This window comes from Strongylocentrotus purpuratus, unplaced genomic scaffold (assembly GCF_000002235.5).
Source record: "Strongylocentrotus purpuratus isolate Spur 01 unplaced genomic scaffold, Spur_5.0 spur5_scaffold_7, whole genome shotgun sequence".
Taxonomy (NCBI): Eukaryota; Metazoa; Echinodermata; class Echinoidea; order Camarodonta; family Strongylocentrotidae; genus Strongylocentrotus; species Strongylocentrotus purpuratus.
This window is the reverse complement of record NW_022145613.1, coordinates 4,151,720-4,178,828: the sequence shown is the minus strand read 5'-3', so window position 1 is coordinate 4,178,828 and position 27,109 is coordinate 4,151,720. Positions and strand designations below refer to the sequence as shown.

General features: G+C 37.2%; 1 protein-coding gene across 1 annotated transcript; it reads right to left on the bottom strand.

Moving 5' to 3' along the window:
* Window positions 1-591: 591 nt before the first annotated feature.
* LOC576144 (importin subunit beta-1) lies at window positions 592-26,968 on the bottom strand. The gene is made up of 21 exons (XM_776481.5): window positions 26,734-26,968; window positions 21,842-21,900; window positions 21,086-21,268; window positions 20,426-20,629; window positions 19,992-20,068; window positions 19,203-19,278; window positions 18,348-18,497; window positions 17,750-17,860; window positions 17,048-17,149; window positions 16,470-16,644; window positions 15,666-15,910; window positions 15,011-15,138; window positions 13,693-13,840; window positions 12,916-12,987; window positions 12,049-12,196; window positions 11,511-11,701; window positions 10,286-10,429; window positions 9,840-9,948; window positions 8,631-8,745; window positions 6,091-6,272; window positions 592-5,357 (listed from the first exon to the last, which is right to left on the bottom strand). The coding sequence occupies exons 1-20, from the start codon at window positions 26,771-26,773 to the stop codon at window positions 6,098-6,100; spliced, it is 2,652 nt and encodes an 883-aa protein (XP_781574.3). The 5' UTR covers window positions 26,774-26,968; the 3' UTR covers window positions 592-5,357; window positions 6,091-6,097.
* Between the last annotated feature and the right edge of the window lie 141 nt (window positions 26,969-27,109).

The window sequence follows — 27,109 nt, the reverse complement described above, 5'->3', positions numbered from 1 at the left end:
TGGGAGGAATCAAGTTTTTTACAAGAACCTACTACTATTATTATTATTATTATACTCGTTTTCAAAGACAATGGCAAGATAATTGTTATTTTTGAAGATTTAAAATCAAAACATATAAAACTTGTTTCTTTGACATAACAGACTGTTGAATGTCTTAGACCTATTTTTGGTCTTTCTGTGAGCTCTTATATTATCCTGGTCATCACGTTCAGGCTTGCCCACACACAATGTATGCACATTATCCACTCCCTGGGGAGCATTCCACCAAGGCACCATTGCACAGATGCTCACAATGCTTAACACACTTTATGTACAATGACTTTCACATCCTACTGGGTACCCAATTTAACACCAGAGTGGAATGTGGCAAATGAGGATTAATGTCTTGCTACTGGGCCGGGGTTTGAACCCTCAAATCTATGACGGAAAGTCAAGTGAATGAACCACTATATCACCACACCTCCACAACACATCTAGAATGGGTTATCAATTTTCTTGTCTTATCTAAGAAGGAGAGAAGTAATTGGAATCTCACAACTTTCACATGCAATACTATACACAAGGAATAAAGACAATGTAAACACAGAGCCGTGTGTAGAATGTTGATTCATTTTATTATAATCAACTTGTTTTCTATCTGCTTGCCAAATACACATCCATCATGGTAAATCAGAATGTTCAATTTTTTTAATCACTTGGATTTTGTTAATCTATCTCTTTTAGTACATGTATGTTGAGCATTTTCATGAACGTTTCCTACATTATCACAAGCAAATATGATTTGGAATTTGTGGAATTACAGAAAATTAAAAATAAGTAATTTCAAATATAACATTTCTAAGAATACGTCAATGGAATTTGACAATCGTGGCAATTAAAAATTAATTGTAACTGGTCACCTACAACAATCATGGAACAAAATTAGCAGAATCGATTTAAATATAATGGAAACTTGCTCGATTCACCTGCCATGTGACTATGCATTGGGATACAATCATTTGTAGAAAAGGAGGAAAATAAGCAGAGCCATAACAAAATAATGAAATCCTTAGTTCTATATTAATCTTTTTTTAGGCTGAATGCAAGGTTTCAATTGCTTTCAAAACTTGCATGGAAAACACTGACATCAAACACGAAATTTGGTTTTCAGATTTGACAAAACATAATTTTTTTAGTATGAAAGAAATGTTCATGAAAATGCCCAATATATAAGATTTTACATTTTTGAAATAAAAGCAAGATGATTTTAATGAAAAAAGATAGAAAATACTTAAGTATTCATTTTCTTACTTCTGACTGTATAACTCATGTTTTTATACAACGCAAAAAAGTCACAAATTAAACAGACTAGTAGCTAAATGTTTCAACCACAATGTCCAATGTAATATTTGATTTCCTTTCATGAATTACTTCATACTTGAAAATAAAGGCTCTTTGTAAGCTTGGAATTCTTCAACAAAAGGAATTTTTCAGAACACTCCTTTGTCGTAACAAAAGCATCTGAACCATACATTTCTAAGAAACGCAATAAAATAAGTTTTCACATCATAATACACCCCAAAAAATATCAATGCAGTAACAAATGCATGATCGTGAGTCTCTATTACATCAATTCCTTGTATTTTTCTTCTGATGTATCGTGCAAAAGACTGGACCATTTTATTTCCTCACTTTTATGAGTTTTTTTGAGCAGACAAAGATACAAGTAACAAGTTTTTACAAGACATAATAGTACTCTTCTGTATTTTTGTAAACAGGAACAACAAGTAGGACTTTGTATTTTGCATAGTATCCTTTTTTTTTCTTCTCCTCTCCTTTTTTAATCAACTTACAAACCAGCTGTAAAGCATGTCTTCCTTTGGAATATTTATAAATTTCACAGAAACATTGCCAATTTGAATATTTCAATAAATAAAGACAATTCTGAAAGAGACGTCAAGTACCATAATTGATCAAGCCTTCTGCTGCCTCAAAATACCGGGAGGAGTTCCAGAATGGCCCAGTCTTTCTATAGTTGTACTTCGAAAGTCAGTCTATATAATTACAATATTTTCAAAACAATCAAGCTTTCCACTGCCTGCTCACCCCTGTAAAGCACAATGGAATCACCCACTTTCTGAGTACAATCTTTACAGGGTAGCCCCACTTATAAATGACTGTGCTATCTACATTTTGCATTTATTTAAGTAAGGGCTGGTTTTAAAGAAGAAATGGTGAGAGCTAAGAAAAGCTAAACCCACTTTATAGGAAAAAACAACCAAAAAATCAAAGGCCTGTGATGTTCGCTACTCAAGAATAAAACAAATAAACTTGAAAGAAAGCTGGACTCTACAAAAGGTTGTAAAAAGCAACTTATGTATATGAAAACTTTAAATCTGTATTTAAACAACTGGACATTTCATGAAATGTTCTCTTCTATCATTACACTGAAATACGCAGAAATTCAGCTACAAGCTAATAGCCAATAACATTTCATCAATAGTCATGAAGGAAAAATTGCACCCCCCCCCAAAAAAAAAATGAATGGATGAGGAACAAAATATGAACTTCATTAATCAAATTTTCATCTGTATGCACGTTACTCACATAACCCTTCTGTCATGGCTTATATTATTAGTATTATAGTATACCCTTAATTGAATACATTTTGAAACGTAATATTTATCACGAGAAGTACCGTCGGATTTTAAAAGCTTTGTACTGCAAAGAAGCAATGGTAATTGCCATCCCACCCCCCCCCCCCCCCCAACACATCTCAAAAACAAAAATTAACATATTGAGAAGAATAATTTCCAAGTAAAAAACCTCTGCACAACCACCCAACAATACTTGTGGGAAAGAATAAGGCTTGAAACGGATTTGGGAGTATCATTTTGGGCATGACCATATTAAAAGCTGGAAAGAAAGATGCATTTAGTATCTTTTTTTTTATCCTCCACAAGAGGGCTTTCACATTCACCCGCATACACACTCATTCAAGCTTACACATCTTTTATTCCTCATTTTTCAACTCCCTTCACTTTCATAAGCACATCTACATCTTTAGGAAACCTTCTCCAAATAATAGTACATTTCTATTATTTTAAACCAGAAATATACGAAAAGACACTATATTTTCAATATTTAAGAAAGCCAAACTTATCGTCGGTGTGGTGACAAAACCTTGTATCTCAAAAATCATGAATTTTCAGGAGAGCGTAAAAACATTTCCTGTCTCAGCAGACTTAGTGGTGTGACACCGTCCTTTGTGTGGAATTTGTGAAAAAAAACGAGACAGGAGGCGTTTCATGGATTTATCAGGTGGTGTCGTAGGCCATTAGGTACACAATTATGCAAAAAAATCTAAATCTCAAAAAATTGAGATACAAAGTTTTGTCACCCCACCGACGTTATGTCATATCGCATATATCCTAATTTCTTTGAAAGAAGGTGAAGATGTTTTATATATATATATATATTTAATTGGATTATGATATTTGTAATTTAACTTTGACCAACATACTCTTTGTATTCTTCCTATAATTTGTAGTTTTTCAAACACAGAATCTACTCTATTCATCTAAATTTTGTTTCCTATTTAATTTCCTACTGAAGCAATTTATTTCTAGGCAGCATAGCAATTTGTTTTCTTATAAATAGAAGGAAAAGGTATTTACTTTAGGAAATACATTTGGGGAAATTACTTTAAGGTAGAGAGTTACTACCCTACATAATTTCAGATATTTGGTACAGTGTAACAATTGAAATTCTCATTCTTTTTTAAAGTGAATATTTCAATTTCAACTAAATCACATTAAATTTTTCTTCAAAATTTCAGGTATGTTTAATCTGACATTCTAGGATAAATTGTTTTTAAAAATGCAATGACTTACACAATCATGTCAAAACTGTTAAATAGAACCCTTAATACCATTACTTTCCATCAAATGGAAAATTTAAATAGTAATGAGTATTCAAGGAATATCCAAAATATGGCATTCAATCGTTTTATAACAACAACAAAAAGGAAGGACGGTGATATAACGGGGAAAAATGCAACAAAATAACGCACATATTTTAAAGTCACCATATGAAACTATAAAGAGTTCTTATACGACACATAGGATTCCTTGCCAATGCACTGCTATCAGATTAATTGTTCTTTAGCCAAAGACATTAACAGTTATTCGGTGGCATTTTTTTTTCCCTTCTAAGTAGACTTAGGATATCATTCAATCAATCCAGAAATCGATTCATTGATTGAATATTGTCAAAGAATATGCTAAATATCACAACTTCTTAAAAGTAATCACAAATATACCAATACATCATTTAAACCTTTTGGAGGGCAATTTAGTTTCCAACATATTTGTCTACACCTCCAATTCTCTTTTTTGGCAGAAATATTGCGAGTAGAAAACGCCAAAGTCGTATTCATTTTCTAACATAAGAATGAACACTCATATTACAATGGAAGGCATGGAATTTGTACTATACAATAAAAAAAGAGAAAATCTAAACAAGTATCTTATGAAATCACTAACATATCTTTTCAATTTGATCCTTAAAGAATTTTAAATCATAAAGATTATTAAATAAACTTGTAAGATGGTGGAAGTTTTAAATTAAGAAATGGTTTGTCTATGTTCCATTTACAGAAAATTTGTCTTGAAATACACCAAGGAAAAAAAATAAAGGAAAAAAAAAAAAGATCCTGAGAACAAATCTGCAAGAAGAGTACTGGTTTTCTTTTCCCTTTCTTTCTTTTCTTTATTTGTGATTTCTATTTGATGATATTGACGCATCATTGCATTACACTGAATGCGATCTCACACACACATACACACACTGTGTCTCGAAACGCTGAAAGACACAATCTCTACTACATGCACTCGACTCATTCTCGCTCTTTCTCTCTCCCACCGCTTCACATCAAACAGCACCCTTTCTCACACACCTCTCACGTCACCCCTCTCATAGTGGGCGTCGCTCGCTCTCTCTCCCACTGCTTCACATCAAACAGCACCCTCTCCCTCTCACACATCTCTCACGTCACCCCTCTCATAGTGGGCGTAGTTTGATTAAGGCTCGCTCTCTCTCCCACTGCTTCACATCAAACAGCGCCCTCTCTCACACACCTCTCACGTCACCCCTCTCATAGTGGGCGTGGTTTGATTAAGATGAATGTTTCTCCAAAGCAGCTTTGGATTTTGTTTTGTTGCTTTGATTAGTGACTTTTTTTCTTTTTACTTGAATTACGTGGAATCAGATGCAAGAATGAAGGCGTAGTCCCATGATTGGTCAATCCTATCGGGGGTCCCGTCCATCATGGAGTGCATGGTTGCCATGGAAACAGCTTATTGGGGCTTGCTGCACAGCTAGAAACAAAGACAAAAATATGAAAGAAAAGACGGGTCTAATGAAAGAGGCAGAACCACGAAAGAGTGCATGATAAAAACACAATAAAAGATCACTATACATCCCCAGAAATGCTGGTTATATTACTTGTATTACGCTAACTTTCGGGCTCTGTAATTTTTCGGCAGAAAAAAAATGATAATGATATATGGGGAAAGTGGGAACAGCCAAAAGACTTACCATGCATTAAAGCATACACGAAATTGTTACTTAGGAAGTACCGTAAACCTTGACTAGGCTCTTCACATGTCATTAAAGCTAATGATAGTAATGATGATAAAATCAAGTTATACAGAAAACATATTGGAGCTCACAGATTTATGTTTATAAGCCTTCCACATTCAGTTCAATTCAACAACCTTTCTAGACAGACATTTTTTTCCAGTTATCATCATAGTTGACCAGCTCTTTACTTGGAATTACTGCTTTGACATATATTTTCTTTCTCATTTGAACAGACCTGAACATTACAATGGAAAGAGAACCATTCATCTCTTTTTTCATCAGCCTTTCAGCAGCAGAACACATATATCCCCAAGAGAAGTGATGCCATCTTTCAGCTTGAAATACTAGATGAGCTACTACAAGAGGGAGACATAAATCCAAACCCTGGCCCTGACAGGCACATTTCACCTATATCGCAAACTATTAGAACTATCTTAAGTTGTGTACTGTGAAAATGTGCTCTATTACCTTGTTTTCACTGAGGTTTATTATCCAGTGTGGTTCTTAGTTTCCTGATCTCTTTGGTTGCCCAGGTAGCTAGCGTCTTGGTCTTCATGACCTTTGACCTCCGACCCTCCGTTAGCAGCTCTTGGATGACTTTCTGCTCTAGGAAGCCTAGCATCTCGGTCCCAAAGGCGGCGCATAGATCCCTGATCAAGTAAAGGATGGAGTGGGTTAATTAATCGTGAGAATTGTTTTCACTTGAAGGGTTACAGCTAATCTCTGTCCTGGTCACCAATTTGAATTTGAAGAGTAACTGCCTGAATGTAATTTTGAATTATTGATCATTCGGTTAATTGGGCAAGCAAAACACACACAACAAATGAACAACAAATTCTGATGTAAATCACTTTCCCTAAAAAACAACAGATGGATATATACACAAGGATATTTACTATGCATACTGTTCTAACTTCTAGCTCAATTTCCCACTGTCGTTTATCACTTGATACAACGAAAAAAATACACGGTGGCGACGGGCGATTCGCCCCCTAAACCTCTGAAATCGCCACGGTAAAAATCAAGACGAGGGCGAAAAAAAATCAATATATCTTGAAAAATCGCCCCCGCCATAAATTAATATTCCCTATGAATTAATAAACCAATTTATTGATGTGTCTGAGTGAAATCTCCGTTCCAACTACCAACTCCAAAACTAGAAACTTCCATCAACATTTTAAAAGTTTTGTGAGTTGCAGCGGATCGGCGGCCGTACCTACTGTAGCTAGATCTACAGCGGTATCCGCCTGCCTGCGCCTAAGCTCCCGGCGGCCGGACAGGCCACCGGCTCCGATGTAGTTTCGTGCACAGCATGATCAATGCATACGCAGTTCGCACACTTTCACAATACACAGAAACGTACTAGCTCAGCTCCAGCGCGCGCCCGCACGCTCCTAGTATGAAGCAAATAAGTATTTGCGAGTGACGAGAGCTGAACTGCTAGCGACCAAATTGGTACGTAATATGTTTATTTAGTCTTTTTTCTGGCCCTAATTTTTATCATGGACAATGCAATCCCATTAAAAAAAATGTTATTCCGTCTAAAATTGTGTTATTTCGTCTAAAATTGTGTTATTTATAAGTTAAAACCATTAAATGCGAGTATATTTTTACTGTTGTCCCACATACTGATATATTTTTAATAACGAAACGTGCAAAATCAATGCCGGATTTTTTCCTGTAAAATCGGTATTAAGCAAGTTTCGTACACAGAAATTGAATTTTGTTATAAAAAAAAACGTAAATAAATATATAAAGGATGTTCCTACTCCTCAGAATTTTTCTTACAACTGTTTAATTAAATAAAATTATTTATATACGATCGATGCCAGGCCAATTGTCATGAGTGATGATGACATCAATTTCTGTCTACGAAATGAAACTAGCTTTGGCTTGGCCTTTAGAATTAGAGTCTATAAAAAAAAAATAAGGCCATGATTTTGCATGTTTCGGCATAACAAATAGACCCTACATCGGTATGTGGGACAACAGTAAAAATATTTACTCACATTTAATGGTTATAAATGGTCTAAATAACACAATTTTAAAGGGAGTTGGTCTACATTTTTTTTAAATGGGATTGCATTGTCCATGATAACAATTAAATTTGGGACAGAAAAAAAGACTAAATAACATATTACCTACCAATTTGGTTGCTAGTAGTATGATGGCTAAGGAAAAACACAACTTATTGTTACAGCTTGCAATATGGCTTTAAGGAAGTAGCCCCTTGGTTTTTTGTAGGCAATGGGGAAAAGTAGCCCCCATAAAAAAATTAATTCCTAGCCCGCGTGTCAGTGATAATATTTTCTTAGGATATGAAAAACGAACAGTTAAACAAAACACTCCTTTTGACAAGTTTTAGTTACCGGTACATGTATATGTAAATCATAAAGCCACACGTTTAACACAAAGTGAATAAATCATGGGTATCTGAATGTCTGCAATACTCTACATGACATATGTACACTACAATTGTATCTATATTTGCCTTTGCTTGGAATTTAATTAGGTAAAACCGTGTTTAAAAAAATACAACCTTTAAAAAAAAAAGCCCCCCTGAGCTCCAAAATAGCCACCGCAAAATAATTAAGGGGGGCTATTTTTTTAAGGGAAAATCTGAAAAGAGCCCTCGTAAAAAAAAAAGTAATTTTTTGGTTGACTTGATATAGTTAGACCAACCACATTTGCCAAATCACCATGGCTCCATTTCATCAGTTTTTGTTATAAGCTACTGAAATCCTTGCTTCTGATTGGTTATTAGTGGATTTGTCACTGATTTTTGTCATTTGTCATTGAAAAGAGGCTTTGTGAAACGGGTCCACTCTTTACTAATATGGCACATTCAGTTAAACTTCTTTGGTAGATTCTCTTGTTGAGCTGTTAGTACCACCCATGTAAACTTGCTCCCAATATCATTTGGTATGATTTATCAGCATATGTTTTGAAACGTTATATCTTACCATGAAAAACACTAGACTACCCTTCAAGGTTAAAGTTCCACTTACCCAATGAGCCCAGCACAGGCAGCTACATTACTATCGGTATGGTCGTCATCAGCGGTTAAGTGCTCTATGAAGCTCACCATATGACTTACATGGGGGAACACAAGCTTGACTTCCTCTGTAAAGACAGACAGAGAGACAGAGATAGAGTGAGAGGGTGACAGAGGGGAGAGATAGAGAGCAAGAGAGAGCAAGAGAGAGAAAGAGATAGAGTGACGGAGGGGGGGGGGGAGAAAGAGAGAGAGAGAGAAAGAGAGAGAAAAGAGAAAGAGAGCAGAAGAGAGGCAGACAGACAGAGGTAGAGAGAGATAGAGAAAAAGAGAGAGAGAGAGAGAGAGAGAGAGAGAAAGATAGAAAGATATTAATGAAAGGAAGTAGGGGAAGAGAGAGGGATTGATGAGTTTTGACTTTCAATACTTCAAGACTTCCTTATTCCATTACAATTCTAATGGAAATGGCTTCTCCCTAGTATGCATTTGCTGTGACAGAGTTATGGTAAACATGTGCATTGACAAACAATGCTCATCATAGATAATTTGAATACAATTTTGTTTGTGCTTAAAATAAAAGGATATATGTTGGTACCTGCAATGCACAGGTAATTCACTTTCCACTTTTAAATTTCTTCCTTTACTACAAATGAACAGTCAAACAAAGGGCTATTCAATGCTACAAATGCCAATGCATGTTCCAAGTATTTTAGTGTTTGGTCCTCCTTCATTAATAATGTAGTATATCAATAATACTACCCTCTAATTAAGCATATCATATGATAATAAATCATTACATCCCTATGATTTTTCAAAGAGCTTTGAGTATTATCATTTCAACTTGAGCTCAACAAACCATTTTTATTGCTCAGAGCATTAAAGAAACAAAATAATCCTACGAACATATTACACCTAGGTCGAGAATGGCAAATGTAATTTAATGTTTAACAACAGGGCCATATGGAGGTTCAAGCTCATCTACAACCTCCCCATTAATGGTCTAATGTTTGAACTTTCCTACTAAAACACCTCTACAAAGGGTAGTACAGTGAAACCTGTCTATAAAGACCACCCAAGGGAGACAAGAAAAGTGGTCTTTATAGGCAGGTTCCTTTAAAACATGATTCAACGAGAAACCGTTTTTCAAGAGAAACAAAAAATGTGGTCTCTGAAGACAGGTGGTCTTTCTATACAGGTGGTCCCTAAAGCAGGTTTGACTTACCACTACTTGCAACCTTATCATCTCCCTTGAGACCCTGTACGATGCCAGTGTAGGCTTCAAGACAGCCTTCCCTAAGGTCATTCAGGTAATCAATCATGTCAAAGTCCGTCTGAAAGATAAAATAAAATAAATAATACTCGTAAATCAATCACATGATATTCCCCTTATTTTTTAACCAATCATCCAGGAGTTGCAAGAGACTGGCAACTTTTTTTCTTCTATGGGGGGGGGGGGGGGGGGGGGAGAAGGGCAAACCATTATCAAAAGATGCAGAAGACTCTAGGCTATAAAGTCTTGGATTTCAGGACTGATATTTTTGGGGTGTGTATGTACCAGCTCCCTGTATTTTTGTTGTTGTTGTTGTAAATGTTGGAATTCAGGAGGGGGAACAGTTTTGTAATCTAGGCTACTGTTGGAGTCAAGCCAGCCCCACCCTCTTAGCTTACCTTCTCTATTTCAGCCATGGATGCCTGCTGGAGGGTGATGAGTACTACTTGCAGATAATGCTGGAAATCAGAGCCGATGGCCAGGGCTATATCACCAAACACTGACAGGATCTGAGGCTTCACTGTTCTGTGTACGTTGTCATTCTGTAAACGAAAACAAAATAATTAAGTGAAAACTTGTAGAGCCTGTTATGCGGTTTATAGAAACTTTGTACATGTTTAATCTTACAACTGAATCTCCACTCTGTTATGACAAAAATTGAAATAGATTTAGGTGAGGAAATTCAAAAACCCTACTGAAAGATCACATGAATAAAACTAGCGAAGCCTTCCCATACTAGAAAAAACAAAAAGTTAAGCAAGTGGTATAACATCACTGCGATTCACAGCTAATCATGACTCATCTCAGATGACAAGACTCAGGTTACGATATAGTACAGGGCCAGCAAGGGTTGCAGACGCTGGTCCTACTGTTGCAAATCTGTACAAGCACCCTTCATGGTATGGGCATGTCTCCCACACTACAGAACAATGTAATTGCACAAGTACTACCCATATGACGATCACTTGGGACCACAATCAAAGAGAATCTACCATTTCCAAATCATCAAATCTAGCATTATTGCCATTTTTAAATAAACTCAAGTCAGAGCTAATCAGGTTGTTAAATGTGCAGTGGCCCCAAAGAAAGGGGGGAAACAAATATTTGTTATAGCACAGATATCCACCATGCAAGGTGTTCCAATATTACCCCGGATCTAGCAAGGCTACCGAATTGGTACTCAAATCATTCAAGGAATTCCTTCCTACCAGTACCCACTTAAAGACACATAGAAGTCAGCTCTCATGGGGAATTCGACGCCGCTCGGGTGTTTACCCAATAACAGGTGTTGTCAATCACCGGGATTAGCCTTCAGTTTTATGGACATTAGACCTTATGTAATGCTTTGCTTTTCCCTCACCCAAAGACTCTCCGAGAGACTAGGGGATTATTCTTGATTGGCCTACGGGTTTGCTGTGTGCAGATGGGTACTCCCATTAATGGTATTTTCACCAAGTCTGGTGTCAGCGATTTATGGCCTTCTGCACATGGAAACTGATGAACCACTCCCTTGGCTTTAACACCTCTAAACGAAACGTCACAGGATACAATTCACAAAGCCATAAATCATTCCAGAGTCATGACTCCAGAGTTAAGAACCAATGTAGACTAGATGCCACCTACCTGAATGTTCTCGAGAAGAAGCGTCATGATTTGAGGGCAGTAAGGAAGGACCTCTTTGTTGAGGGCTCTGCAGATATCGCCCACCAGACCTACGGCAGCCACGCAGACCTGGTATTCTTGGTAGTTCTTCAGGCCAAGGTAAAGGAATGGTGTAAAGTGCTCCATGTACTTGAGGAAGTCAATACCGATAACTGTAGAAGGAAATGGAATAGAGGGTTTGGATAAGTTTGAAGAGCTCCATGTATTCCATTAAGTCACGGCCAACCACTGAAGAGGAAAATGACGAGGAGAGCTTGGGATACTGTGGAGTGCTCCTCACAACCTGAGAAGTTTTTTTTTTATAACTTAGTTACAATTCAATCACTTATACACAACCATCCAAGGGGTATGCCTTTTGGACACAAGACAAAATATAAAAGACTAGCTGCTTGCTTGGTTACCCAGGTTATCCAGATTTTTTGGATAGCTAGGAATAATTGTTCATTAACTGAGAGACATAGAAGATATTTCAAATCGTAGGGGTCTATTTATCCCTCACCTTCAACCAGTGTGCCGACAGCGAGCAGAGCATCCTCCTGTACTCCCCCAGACTTCCCGCTTGTGTTATCAAACATCTGTAGCAGAGCATTCATCACATTGTCTGAAATCTTGTTTGCGTCGTCGGGCTTCATTTTCCTCAGCACACTCTGTTGAGAGCAAGAGAGACAATGCATTAAGTAGACGAGTACATGAACATGTGTGGTTTTGGGTCTTAAAGGGCTCAACAAATGTGACAAGCAACTCTCAAGTAGGACTGGGTGGAAAAAAAGGACACCTCTTACCCGAAATGGGATGGCACTAACAATTAAGCTTCTTAAATTTGATGTTTGAAGCAATACTATACAATGTATCAACACATGCATATAAGATCGATACAAACTCCCACTCGATATATGTTTCAAAAAAATTAATAGATATCTGAAATTCCAGCTCTACTCTCAAGTATACCTTTCACAGGCAATTTTTAAATCTAATTTATATTTTAACAAAAAAGATTATGAAAATAGCTTGTATTGTTGTGGAATTACATGATCTTGAGTGACCCTTGTCCATCAGAAAATTTATATTTATATTTTGTTTAAAAGCTGTTGTCATGTCATTGTTAATTGTAATCTGTCTTATCTGAATATTAGACAATCATAACCCCTTCCTCCCCCCGCCCCCCCCCCCCCCCATGTCTGTAGAACATCTGTTAAGTTCGTTCAGGTTAAACCATGTTCTGTGCCAATCTACACCACCGTGGCTTCACATATTATTATCAGACGTGACGCAGATCAAGCCAGGAAGCGGCCACACTCAGCCATGGGGTTCAATCCCTTGAGGTGGTTTCATATTTAAAAGATTGTAGGACATTCTTACTACTCACCTGTAGTGTGGCACAAAGTAGACTCTGAAGATCATTGTACTGTGTTCTGTCTGAAGCAGTCAGCACATGTGACTGAAAACAGAGAGGCAGAATCATTACATTAATAAACTAAATAGTATACAAGTATGTACCCTATATCAAAAGATCTTACATTTTCTGGATAAAGAATCATTGAAAACAAGGGTAGTGCTGTGGGATCAGGTTGATTTTCAGAGTTATCTCTGGTCAGTATTGAGCAAGTTATAGAAATACAATTGTGGTTTTAATGGGAAAGCTGACAACAATCGGTCATCTACCCAACAGATGTTATAAATCACCTAGAGTGGACTCTAAGTTTTTAACAGAAAGGACTAACATATAGTGCACACCCTCTACAACTTCCTCCACAAAGAGGAAAATTAATAATTTACATGTTTCTGACCCAAATCAAGACTGGAAACTTTCCCATCTCTCAAAGCCAATTCTAAATAATTTCCAAGTGGACTGGAGGTTTGCTGCGTGTGCGATGTTTATATACATCAATAATTTCACAAAGTCTGGATTAAAGCCTGTCTGCACTAGTTTAGCCAGGAGGGATTAGACCACCCTGCTGGTCACTGACAGGTGGTTATCTCATCAACTCAGCTCTAAATTAACATAAGAAAAAGAGGATCATGGGGGAACCAACAGGCACCGATAAGGCATTGTTTTCTATATAGAGGGAGCAAGTAGCTATAAGTAATGCAGTCCTGCTTTAAAGAAACATAAACACAAGAGCAATGTAAGTAGGATACCCACCTCCATCTGTAGGATGAGCTGTATCCTCCGCAGGATGATATTAGTGGTATCCAAGACATGCCTGTAGCAATCAGTGGCCGAGTTCTTCACCATCTCCATCAGGGCTTCATAGGCTGCGCTCCTCAAGTTGGCTTGATGGGCGTCGGTTCTGCAAAAAAGAACATTGGTAGATTCATATGTTAAAGAGAAGGTTGAGTTATGGGAAGAGGTAAAAAAAATTTGTGAGATTTATCATTGTTATTATGCAAGTGTGGAAGAACATCAGATAAAACATGTTCCCTGAAAAGTATGGCTCTTCAAATGCCTTAATATTCCAAATTTGGCATGTAACAGCATAAAAATTGGGACAGATTTTTATGCCACATGTTCGTCTAGTCCCATATACATCTTTCTGTGTACAGTGCTTATAAATTTACCAAGAAAGGGCCAAATTTCTTATCATTTTGATGATTCAAGAACCTTGAAGTAACCCTGTAAACGATCATCGGATCGGACGCCGATAACGATCCGATCAGGGGTGACCGGATAATAATTTTCGATCGCCGATCAATAAAAATGATCGGAAAAAAATCGGCCGAAAATAATGCATGCCTACATTATAATCCAAGATGGCGGCCCCATGTTTTGCCTCTTCTCTTAGACCAATATTATTAATTTCAAAGTCATGAAAAGGCACTAAATATCAACAAACATGGTCTACAACAACTCCAAATGACAAAATAATCCCAGTCATGAATTTTTTTTGAGCATTTGATAGCCAAAACCTTGAAAATTTTCGTCATTAAAAAAAAAAAAAAAAAAAAAAAAAAAAATCAGCCGATTTTTTGTTGTTGTCGATCTTCCGATCCGATACCGATCATAGGTGTGAGGGTGTCGCTCCGATCAGAGCCCCAACTTATATGGTTACCTTGAAGTACACACCAATACTTATATGCTAGATGATCAACCTGTTCTGATCGATTCCACAATGTTTCTTTCACAATGCAATCGCATGACCAGAACATGTTTATACCTTTGAAGATAAACTTAAAAATCTCTGGAAGCAACGTGAGAAGGCCGATCATGTAGTACATGAAGTACATGTGGATTAATGTATGCCTTGAAGTTTGAGAATGATTAAAATGATAATAAATGGACTCAATCTTGGTTTAAAATCACAGGACTACAAACAAACCTGGCATAATATTTGGTCGAAACTTTTTAGCTATTCCTCATCATGAGGAACATTGCTTTTCAGGAGATACTTCCAACTATGATTTTTCTCCAAACTGATACAATGATAATAAGATTGGGGCCTTTATTTCACAATGAACCTCACCTGTCTGTTGTTTCTAGTAGTTTCTTGACAATGACTTCAAATGCTTTTGACAAACAGTATGTTTCGGGCTCTTTGTCGGGCTCCACTGATGCCGACTCATATGCATTCTCTGCTAGACTTGAAAACGCCTGAAACAGAAGATAGATCACTTGTCAAACAGGACGATGGAAAAACCTGCTTTATATTGCAATAAAATGCAACCCAAACTGTCACCAGCAAATACATTTCAAATGACTAATTCACTGATTTGAGATATCCATATGTGTAGCCATTACAAATTCTGAAGTTCATAATTTTTCTCAATGTTTGTTCATATTTATTTTAAACTTTCACCACTCTATTTCTCTGGTATTCTTTATTCATTAATTGAATTAATTGAATTGAATGTATTAACACTAAATAATGACAGTTTGTGAAAATCATACAATGTAAAGAATAATGATAAGATCATTACATAAAAGAAGAGTAATGTTGATTGAACAGTAATGGCTTTAAAATGATATTTAGACTTGGATCTTCATTCCAATTAATGTACAAGATATAAACATAACTATGTGTATTACTATCAATAAGGTGAAGTTGTTGAATTGTTGAACTAATTCAAATGGTTGGAAGGTTGGATTGCCCTTGAACCCTACATCTCTCAACTTCTTACCCAGCAAACATTGGCAGCGACTCTGGGCTCGTTTCCCAAGCACTCGATGAGAGCCACTAGCAAGCTGTCAAAGTATGGCTGCTCCAGGACGGCCTGGGGGAGGAGTTCACAGATACGACCCAGCGTCCAGGCAACCGTATCCCTGACGATGACACAGGGGTCAGCGAGAAGCTCGATGAGGACGGGGAAGGCTTGCATGACCAGGGGGTTGAGAAGAGTCTCATTAGGACCCTCCAGGATGGAACCTAAAAGTGGGGATAATAAAAATCATCATCGTCATCATAATAATCATCATCATCATAATAATCATCACCATCATAATAATCATTATCATGATTATAATAATAATGGTATTATGTCCCGTTTACCCAGGGTAGCCCCATAAGAGCATTTTTCTGGGGGGAGCATTTGTCGTAGAACATTATTCATTAATTTATTAATTACTCAGCCAGTTCATAGATAAAATCTGCGAATGGGCATGTAAAGGTTGTTTTTACCAAAATGGTTAAACACAGGGAGACGAATACTAGATACGTGCTCATGGAAGCTATTTAATCATTATTCATTTATGTACTGATGGTACATTCTATGAAACACAGGTGGAAGTATTCTTCTCAAGAGGATAAACAAAAGGTATTCATGAAGCACAACCATGACTCTGGCAGTGATTATTCTAAACTGCACAAAATGGAACTATCCATGAGTAAAAGATCAGTGGATATTCTGGGTCTATTGCAACTATTGCAAAATCTATGGTCTATTGCAACCACAGTGAGACAAGAAAAGTTGGCTTCTAGGACATACCAAACGCCATGACAGCGGCATCTCTGTATTGCCAGTTATCTGATCGGATGTGATTGTGGATGAAGGGTACAGCATGGGAGACGATATCATCCTCACAGCAGTTGGCTAGGAGCATCAGACATACACCGGCGGCTTTGCAGGGATTCCACTCATCTTCATCGTCATTTTCATCTTGCTGTGATGGAGAAACAAAATCAATAACAGAATAATTATAATAATCTGGATTTATATAGCGATTAATACGCTGAATACCATCTCAAGGTTCTTTCCAGATATTATTACCCTGGTCATCGGGTTTATTCACCACTGCCAGGGGAGTATTCTTACCAAATGGTCACCATGAGGCAGAGATGCCAACCTCTTGACACAAAAAAACAGACTGAGCATCCTAAAAGATCAGATTTTCACAAAAACTCGACACTACCGCTAGCCCGTTCATGAGAAAATTGTAAAGCAAAGTTTTTGTTGGGGTTGCGGGGGTTTACTTGTACATGTTTCTATGGGTTTTATGGGTTAAAAAAAAAATGATTTGAACTGAGGTGGCCATTAATGCAGGTTTCAGGGTCCTCCTAACCTACCTGTGATGTCAAGGTCATGACAAGGATATCCACCAAGTACTCCAAAGCTCCTTTAGCATAGAATTTACTTGTGTGTTCAGGTGCTCTGTTCATCTCCTCGGCCTGTTGGGTGAAAGAAACATACAGTAGAAATGAGAGAATAGGACCATCTATTAGTAATTCCTATCAATTCTATATTAATTTTGTATCGTATCTTTCTATAGCACCTACCAAGATTCTTTTTTATACAGTAAGTTGATTAATTCAAATCAATCATGCCTCAAAACTTAAAACTATTTTCCATAGTTGTACAGCCAGCCAAATGACTGCCTTGCAAAAATTGGCTGCTTTGGCAGAAAACCAAATTACATGCTCTGCTTTACACCCTGATGCAATAGTTGAAGCATGTATGGGATGCAATAGTTGAAGCATGAATGGGATTCTGTTGGTTGGCTTTAAGTAATGTCCTTTTCCTGACTCCACTTGTTAAACATGGGCAACTGATTAGGTCCTTTTTCTTCTTCAAAACATGTATATCTTTTTGACTTAACAAATGCAGTAAAGATCAATGTACAGGTCAGGTTTACAAAAGAAATATACAAGGTACTAGTAAAGGTGATTGTGTAGTGTTCTTCCAGTCACCTCAACCCAACAGACTCTAACTACAGTCTCTAAAGGTGGCGTATAATTGTATAGTATATCACACTGGAATATGCACAATACCTCTGAAGCCTCTATTGCAAGGTCCATCTCCTCATCACAAACGTTTGACCAGAACTCGATTCCTTGCAGCCGGACTTCATCTATATCACTCTTCATGGCGTCTATCGTGATCTACAAAAGAAAGAGGGAGAATGCAATACCTTGCTATCATTCAGCTGCTCATGTAATACAAAATTATATTTAACACTTGTTTTTCAGCGATCTGAATACTTAGATTTACACCTCCACCACCTGCCCCTGACTTACTTAAAGGGGCGGACATTTTAGAAGAGATCATTTGAAGGCCTTATTTATAGATATAACCCTTTAAATTTAATAGTCAACAGATAAGACTCTTGAGGTATCAGGCAATAGTCAAAATTATATACCTCTCTTTAGAAACTAGCCATCTGATTGGTCAAAATTGGAGGCGTGATTTAAGCCATTCCCGTAAAGAAACGAACAATGTCAGTAACGGTCAATAAATTCATGAGTGAGATTCCCTTAAGCCTATAAAACAGCCAAGCCTCTCATAGCAGTCGATATATCTATATTATGCCTGCACTTTTGATCACCCAGAGGAGTTCACCATCACATTTCTGAGCTTAGGATTACTCACAGCAAAGAGGGCGCTGCCCATGTAGTCTTCCATGTGAACGTAGTAGAGTGACATGATCTTGACGAGACACTGGAGGGCAGCAACACGGACCTGTGTATCTTTGACTTGCGTAGCCTCGCAAACAACCTGCATGATGACATGCCTCTCAGTCTGTACAAATAGCAAAAAAGACATTCTGATGAAAAGCTATACTGCATTGATTTTAAGACTTTTCTTAGAAGCATACATACAAAGTTATGTTTCCATGCTTCTAATACACAACTTTAGAGGGCCCCAGAGTGTGATAGCAAAGATGAAGTCAGAGAAAATGTAGGGGTCAATGGAGGTCAATACTTAGACTTGGCTCTGCACAAACCTCCATTTATGGGAGTTTTTACCAACAAACTTATGGGGATCCTTATGCACCAGCACCATCTTCAATTTGAGGGTCTAGTATGCAACCTTGAGATCCACTTGTAACTTAGATACCTCTTTGCAACCATCCCTGGCTCTAGCCTCATGCTGTTTAAAGCCCATTAACAATACTCTTGGTTATTTCAACATGATTTTGTACGCAGGTTTTCTTCCCGATATGAACCTCCGATCTTTAACCCTCTTATGATCAAAAGGCGAAAGCCTAGTTTGTTTACCCATCCCTTTGGCAATTATCTATCATTGCTCAAATACAATGTCGCCAATAATAAATGATTCCAAAACGCAATGCCTCTCAGACCATGGACACAGGTGCAAAGAAATTTTAAAATATCTCAAGAAAAGTAATCTAATGTTTCTTGAGATATTAATAATTTAAAAAAACTCATTACCTTTCAAATCAAGACAAAATAAAAATGGATATCCCACAAAAATCATACTTACATTTTTTTCAAAGTTGGCTTTTGTAATTTCCAATGAATTCAGCAATGCGTTTGTAGCGGCCAACTTGACATGCATACTGCAGGAAGATCAGACAAAGAATACAGATGGTCAGGTATCACAATTAAGACAAATTAACTTCAATTCACATGTGATATTAATCACGAATCACTAGCCCTTCAAGCAAGCGCCCTGGCTGTAATCTCCCTGCAGGCTTTGGGTGAACCTGAAAAGACTCAAATCGAGCATTGGCCGCACAAAGAAATGTCTCCACAAAATAGGAGTTGAGCCATCCGACTCTTGTGAATGCAGCGAAAACCTAGACGATCACACATTTAGTCTCCAGTCTCAACATCCACAAGGCTCCCAACACTTCTGAATGCTTGAAAGAACCTGACAATAACAGAGTAGATTGGCTTTCAAGCATCCTTCCCTTATGATTGATCTTGACAGAAGTTGACAACCACACAAACGAACAAATGAAACCCTACTGCTCCCTGACACCTTGCTATTTTCCCTTGAATAAGATCTTCCTCCATATCAATGTCTTTTACGTTTCTTCTTTCTAACACTCACTACTCAAATAAATCTCTCTTTATCTTGCTTACTCCTTTTCATTACTTTCAAACTTCATTTAATTCAGTGCTTCAAATTCAGGGGGGTATTAGTATCATTGGTCATAAAACCAATGACAAATATACTCCTTTTCACTCTTTCAGTAAGTTGATAATTACAGATATAGCAACAACATTTTTTAAATGTTGAAAAGAGGAAAGAAGATGATGAACTTACTTTGATTCTTCTTTGCGCATGCCTTGGACGATGGCCGTCAGGATTTCATTTGAATTCGCTCCTACAAATTTCAGTTCCTAGACACAAAGCAAAGATATAAACATAACGTAAATTAATACAGCAATTGACATTTATAAAGAACTGGATTGTAAATGTTTATTGCCTCATATGAATCGTGATCTCTTGGAATGACGGCTTCTTCTTGTAATACAAGGATTAGTCAAAATAAAAAATCTATAACATTTAAAAAAAATTATTTTAAGATTAGAATCATATAAAAAGTGTTACTGATGGACATCTCCAACGCCAAACTCTTTTGGGATTGCAAAATTAAATGTCACGATTCAAATTCATTGCATGAAACTTTTGAGAATCTGGACAACTTCCAGAATTTCAGAGTTCCTTCCATGCCAAATTGTCCTGATCGTACTTACAATATCTTGACAGATGTATCCGATAGCTTCTAGGGAGCTCTCTTTGAGGAGGTCTGTGTCTTGAGCGGGGTTCAGGACGTTGCTGACCAGCTGCGGCAACAGCTCTGGCCACAACTCTGCGGGCAGCTCGGTACATGCTATCCCTGCTATACACTGTGCTGCTGAGCTGGGTCTGTGGACCTCTGTACCTAATGTGAGCAAAACCTGACAAGAAAAAGAAAAAGAATATATTTAAGAGGCTATAGCCAGCACTCTAAGCAGCACAACCGTAACCCTAAATGGTGCTTCCCTATGTTTACACAGCAATGCAAACCTGAAGTATTTACACAAATTCTCACTTTAACAGGCAAACTTTATGATTATATTTTCTATATAGTAAAAATTTGCATTGCCAAGACTATTCAAAAATACAACACATTACAAATGGAAAAGCCTTCCCTCATCAACCCAAACATTAACAAAACGTTAAGTCATAAAATTGTCCATGTTACCAGAACTGGACATTCTTGAGCGCTGGAAGGAAGTTCCTAAAAGCTGATTTAACTAACTATAGTTTGATTGGTAGACGGTTATCACAGTAAGGTGTTTTACCCTAAATAAAACCAATGAAACTACAGAAGAATCAAACTGGCACATTATAAACAATAAATGCATTTGTACCTGTCTCTTGATATTGGTCCTGACATCCAATGCGAGTGCTAACCACCTGTGTTGATACTGAAGGCGAACATTGGGATCTTTTGATGTGAGAGCGTTCTTCAGCTGTAGACCTGCCGCAATGCGGGCCACTTGACCATTGGTGGGGTTTACAAGGATCTCCGAGAGTTGGTTGAGGAATTGTGGCTGTGAAGAAAAAAAAATGAAACGTGAATCAAACACCATGCAATATTAAGGATGCAAATTGAATGATTGTTTGGTTTGATGGATTACTTTACTCAACTTCTAAGAAAGATTGCTTGTAAGTATGCAACCAGGGGACCAATGGCTTTGGTTCCTGTCCGAGGGACATGGTGATGAGATTTAATGGCTTATCTCATGAATCCACTTGGCTTTCGTGTCCGGGACCTCCCAATTACAACATCAATGCTCCATCACTGAGCCATCTCGCATCCTCTTGATACCAAACGTTACTTATATTTGTTACAAATACATGTGTACAGGATCAAGAAAATGTTATGTACTGAAGAATATGCAATGGAACACTAATGCTTTCAAAACATGTTCTCCAAAAATACATCCTACTTCATGGATGAGAAAGGAACCAAAGCAGAGGAATAAAACAACAAAAGCAGAAGGGCTTTTCTCCACACAGTACTGGCCTCATGTTTTAAAGCTTCCTTAGATTTTTATGCACTGTATTCTTGTTATAATTCCTTTTATAATTGATCTTATTAACAAAACTGCTACAATACTTACAAAATTGTCGATGGCTGTCTGTTCTAGGAATTTCTGCGCCCGCTCTAGCTCCGCAGTATCTGAATATGAAAATGAAATTACATTCAGTGTACATGTATTACATAACTTCAGGCAATAATCACAGAAGTTTACCCACAACATAATCGTAGTTGGTGACACACAGCCAATAGAGAAAAAATTCTTTTACATGTTCTCAATTTATTAATGCATTTATTTTTCGCTAACCCATTTATCTGTAACAATTTTTCTCCTCGTTTGCATTATCATTTTTCAATAATGCATTTTGTTTTTATTGTGAACATTCAGAAGCAGTACTTAACTTAACTTTAATTAAGACTTACATGTAGGCCACTATTCTTACAACGTACATGCAGCTCAAGATGGGGATCATTTTGAAAGCTTAAAGGTAAAGTTAAATTCTGGCCATGCGATTGCAATGTGAAAGAAACAGTGTGGAATCGATCAGACAAAGTTTATCATGTACATGTAGCATATAAGTATTGGTGTGTACTGCAAGGTTCTGTAATCATCAAAATGATAAGATTGGCCCAGTCTTGGTAAAAGTATCAAGCACTGTACACAGAAAGATGTATATGGGACTACACAAACATGTGGCATAAAAATGAGGCGCATATTTTTAAGCTGCTTCATGTCATATTTAGAATATGAAGACATTTTAAGAGCCATGCTTTTCAGGGGAAAAAATTTCTCTGCTGTTCTTCCACAGTTGCATAATAACAAGACGCTTAATATAATATTTTTCACCTCTCCCAAGAACTCAACCTTCTCTTTAATCATGCAGCAGAGCAACTATCCCACTGAGTAGTAAGTACATGGAGTTACATGTACATGTAGTTTGCAATTAGCTTTGGCTGTATGAAGATCGTTCCTATGTTTTAGGTCACCAGGGTGGACAGTGCCAAATGAAGATTAAAGGACATTTAATAGTGCCGCAGCGGGGCTCAAACTCGATGTGATCCACAGACCGGTGACGTACATGTACCAATGCACTAGACCATGACACCTTTTTTTTGATTGATTTTATACATACTAGCTATACACATCTTTTTTTTCAGGTGATTGTTACACTTTAATGCACAGGCTCAGATCTGCCTAGCATAGCCAGGGCAGGAAGCCACTTGATGGAAAATTGCCAGAAATAATCATTGCGCAATACAATGCCCATTGTACTAGTCACTGAATGCACGTTGCACTGTAATGTGGTGACGCACTTATAAATGCCGCGCAGAATCTTTTTATTGGACTATTTCCTGGATGACACGAGAAGAGTAGCAACAATGATCTTTTCAAGACCTTTTAAGAAAGACATATGCCTGAAATACATGTGTGTGACCTGGACTTGTCATTTTGAATTCAGTTAATGCTTGGCAACATGTCAATGTAGAACAGATTACTCAAGTCTCTGAAAACCCTCCAATCCTTTTGAGTAGAAGAGCTATACTTGTAATATAGGCTATTTTTCAAAGAAAGAAAGTGCATGATCAGGTATGCAACCCGACATTTATAGTTACCTTTAAACATTGCTTTTAAAAACAGGAGACAGTTAGATGAAAATTCAGGCCTCAATTTTTAAACACCTTCCAGAAGTCATACTTGTGCCAAAACTCAATTTAAATGCCTTAAAGGTAAAATGTGCCATGCCTCTTTCTCATGTACTATTGTAAGCAAGAGTCAAAGCATTAGGCTACTTCATTGTAATCACTAGGTGCACTAATTCATACATTTGGGACTAAATATAAACAGAACACCAATTCTTGTTTTGTTCTTCTTTGGCCTGATTGATGAATACAAATGGAAACATCAGATTTTCATGTTTAAAGTCAAAATGTAACAAAATCTGGTAGATATAGTGAAACAATCCTCCCTAAGTTCTTCCCTTGGAAACTTACACCTCCTGAATTATTGTTGTTTCTGTTTCCTTATAATGTATGAGCAAAGAGCTCTTGATATAGATATTCTCATTTCCCTCTTGGCTGTGCAACTTCACAAATTACAAATATCGGAGTCACTTTACAAAACCAACTCCATGACAGTCATAAATGTATCTTGTTTCTTTGTCCCTGATCTACAGACATCATGAGACATGTCATAGAGCTGTCATGTGTATTCATAAGGGTGCGTGTGTGTATGTGTGATTAGGCCTGAGTCGAAACGGTTCCCCGCCCGGGCCCCGACCGTCGAGCTGAAACCCGGTTTTTGGTTTTCGGGTTTTTCAAAATTAAATTTCACACTGATATTTTGAAATATAGAACTAAAAAATATGCGATTCACAAACTTATATTTCAATATAATCAAATAAATATGCTTTAAAAAATAAATGGATATTGTTTCAGTTGACGGTAGGTGTTTTTATCACTCTAAAATTGAGGCTGCAAGAAATGAATCACGCTTCGTTGTACCGATCGAGTGCGTTCAGAAACGGAAGTGGAAATAGATCTATGACCCACTGAAGAGAGAGCAAGAAAGTGCCACACACAAGACTTAAAAAATGTTGATCAGACTATTGCAATTAAATCGTGATACTAAAGGCATTAATTCAATTGTCAAAATATATCCACAACATAATGGTTTACCCTTGATAGTTTGATGAAGGAAATATTAAAGCTCTTAAAATAACATCGTTCGGAAGTGCCTTTCGTTCATTCTAAAAATGTGTGTTAGCGGCAAGCAGAACTACGAGTCAAGCTTGATATGCATGTTTACATCTCTACACCGTCATCCGACCTGATCGGAACAATAAGCCTTAAACCGATTAAAAAACATCACGTAAGACTTTAAGGGACTCTAATTCAACAAAATTATCATAACATAATAATTTGCTTTGAGTAATAATACTATAGAATAGATATTCATAATATCTTACGAGTACGTAGCTCATGAAATATCATTATTTCTGTAAGATATTATGGATATCTATAATATTATTACTCAAAGAAGATTATTATTTTACGGTAATTTTATTGAATTTGAGTCCCTTAAAGTCTTACGTGATGTTTTTTCATCGGTTAAATGCTTATTGTTCCGATCAGGTCGGATGACGGTGTAGGGATGTAAACATGCATATCAAGCTTGACTCGTAACTTCTGATTGCCGTTATACACGCATTTTTAGAATGAACGAAAGGCACTTCCGAACGATGTTATTTCAAGAGCTTTAATATTTCCTTCATCAAACTATCAAGGGTAAACCATTATGTTGTGGATATATTTTGACAATTGAATTAATGCCTTTAGTATCACGATTTAATTGGAATAGTCTGATCAACATTTTTTTAGTCTTGTGTGTGGCACTTTCTTGCTCTGTCTTCAGTGGGTCATAGATCTATTTCCACTTCCGTTTCTGAACGCACTCGATCGGTACAACGAAGCGTGATTCATTTCTTGCAGCCTCAATTTTAGAGTGATAAAAACACCTACCGTCAACTGAAACAATATCCATTTATTTTTTAAAGCATCTTAATTTAATTTAATTTATTATTTTATTGTTTTGAAAGCAGTAACTGTCTCTTTCGTCGCATTATTAGAAGAGCAACTTAATCTTAACTCCCGCCCCTGCATTCACACATTTTAGTGTCAGTGGTGAAAATTTCGGGTACGCTGTCCCCGCCCGAAATTTTCAAGTCAAAACCGGGTTCGGCAAAACCCGTGATGACTCAGGCCTATGTGTGATGATGCATAAAGTACAACATGTACTCTTTCCCGGAGACGTGTTCTGGCATGGAGGTGCCTGGATAGACAAGCTGAAAACAAGATTCTTAATTGCACTGCTTCCTTCAATATAATCTTATTTTTTCATGCAACAGACTTAAAATTGTGATGATTGTTAAATGTTATGTTAAAATGTAATTATTTTGTATGTATTGTTTAGATGACAATAAATCATCTTGAAGCTTGAACTGTTTCAAAGCCATTATTTGTGAAAAATTCACGATAACGATATGTATCGGCTGAAAAGGTTTTTGTCACAACCCATAATATTAAATCCATTGAGACTTTGAGGCTCTGTTTGTTCAAACATGCAAAAATTGTTATCTCAACAGAGTTGCTTCAAGCTGAAGAATCTTATATTTTTCTAGAGACACTTCAACATGAGCATCAATTTGCTTTAACCGTTCGAAATGGCGTTCTGATGCTGATGAACCCGAGGGTAGACAGAGGACTACCAATAATAATGATCACATTTGTTGTTCCAAATTACATGTTGCGGCCTGTCGTATCTATGAATTACTTTATGAATTATGGAAATATTTCTCTTCCAGTTGTCTGTGATCTTTCTCTCATTTACTTGTGAAACTCCAATTTGTGCTTAATCTTTCCAAATTAGTGAAACTGCAAGGTTTTGATGCAACATTTACGCCATACGCCAGTCTTTCCGCAAGAGAAGGTGGCAACTTGTAATTTTGAGGAATGCAATTCAATAACAGAATGCCAAAATCTGAGTCAGAGTTTGCCCCCGAATAAGTAGCTCAGAATAGACTCTATTTTAATTATCTGCACTAACAAAGTTAGAGTCTAGATCCGGACTGTTCCGTGTTCAACAACAATTTCCAACAACAGGCACGCAACAAATATTTCACTAGGTTCTCAGCAACAATTGTTTTAACTTTAGATGGACATGGAAAATATAATATTGTATCATTCAACATTTACATTGACTAAGTCATGTAACAGTCGGGAATGTACTTTAGCCTCTGTTCTAATTTATTTTGTGCTGTATTTAGCGACGTGAGTGTGCTGCTGCCTGCTGATCAGTGCTGACAGTGAAACTGTGTAGATTGTGCACGATGAAATGCAGTGCATTGCCATTGACAAGAAGTGCACCAAATGAATGACCACACAAATAAATCGTCTTGTGAGACAGAAAATACTCACCGGGAGACACGGTTTTCTCAAGATATGCTACTAGATCCATGATGTTGCTCCTCCAGATGATAGGTTATAGGAGGAAATACCTTAAAAACTTGTCACAATCACCGCTTCAATCAGGAAAAGCTCGCTTTTTAGCCGGTAAAAGGTGTTTCTTGGCCTCAACTCTCCTTCGCTGATATTACACATGGGGCGCCAGTGCGAAAGCACGGGATTGTGGGAAATCAGGGGAGCTCGATCGCGAATAATGTGTATGTAGCTAGCTAGCATGCGAGAGCTATACATTGGTGCTGTGTGTCGGGAGCTAGGCTAGTTCGCTGTACAATCCTTTGAATTATGTCCCGTTATAAGCCGACATGTAATTGGCCACTGTTGGTGAAAC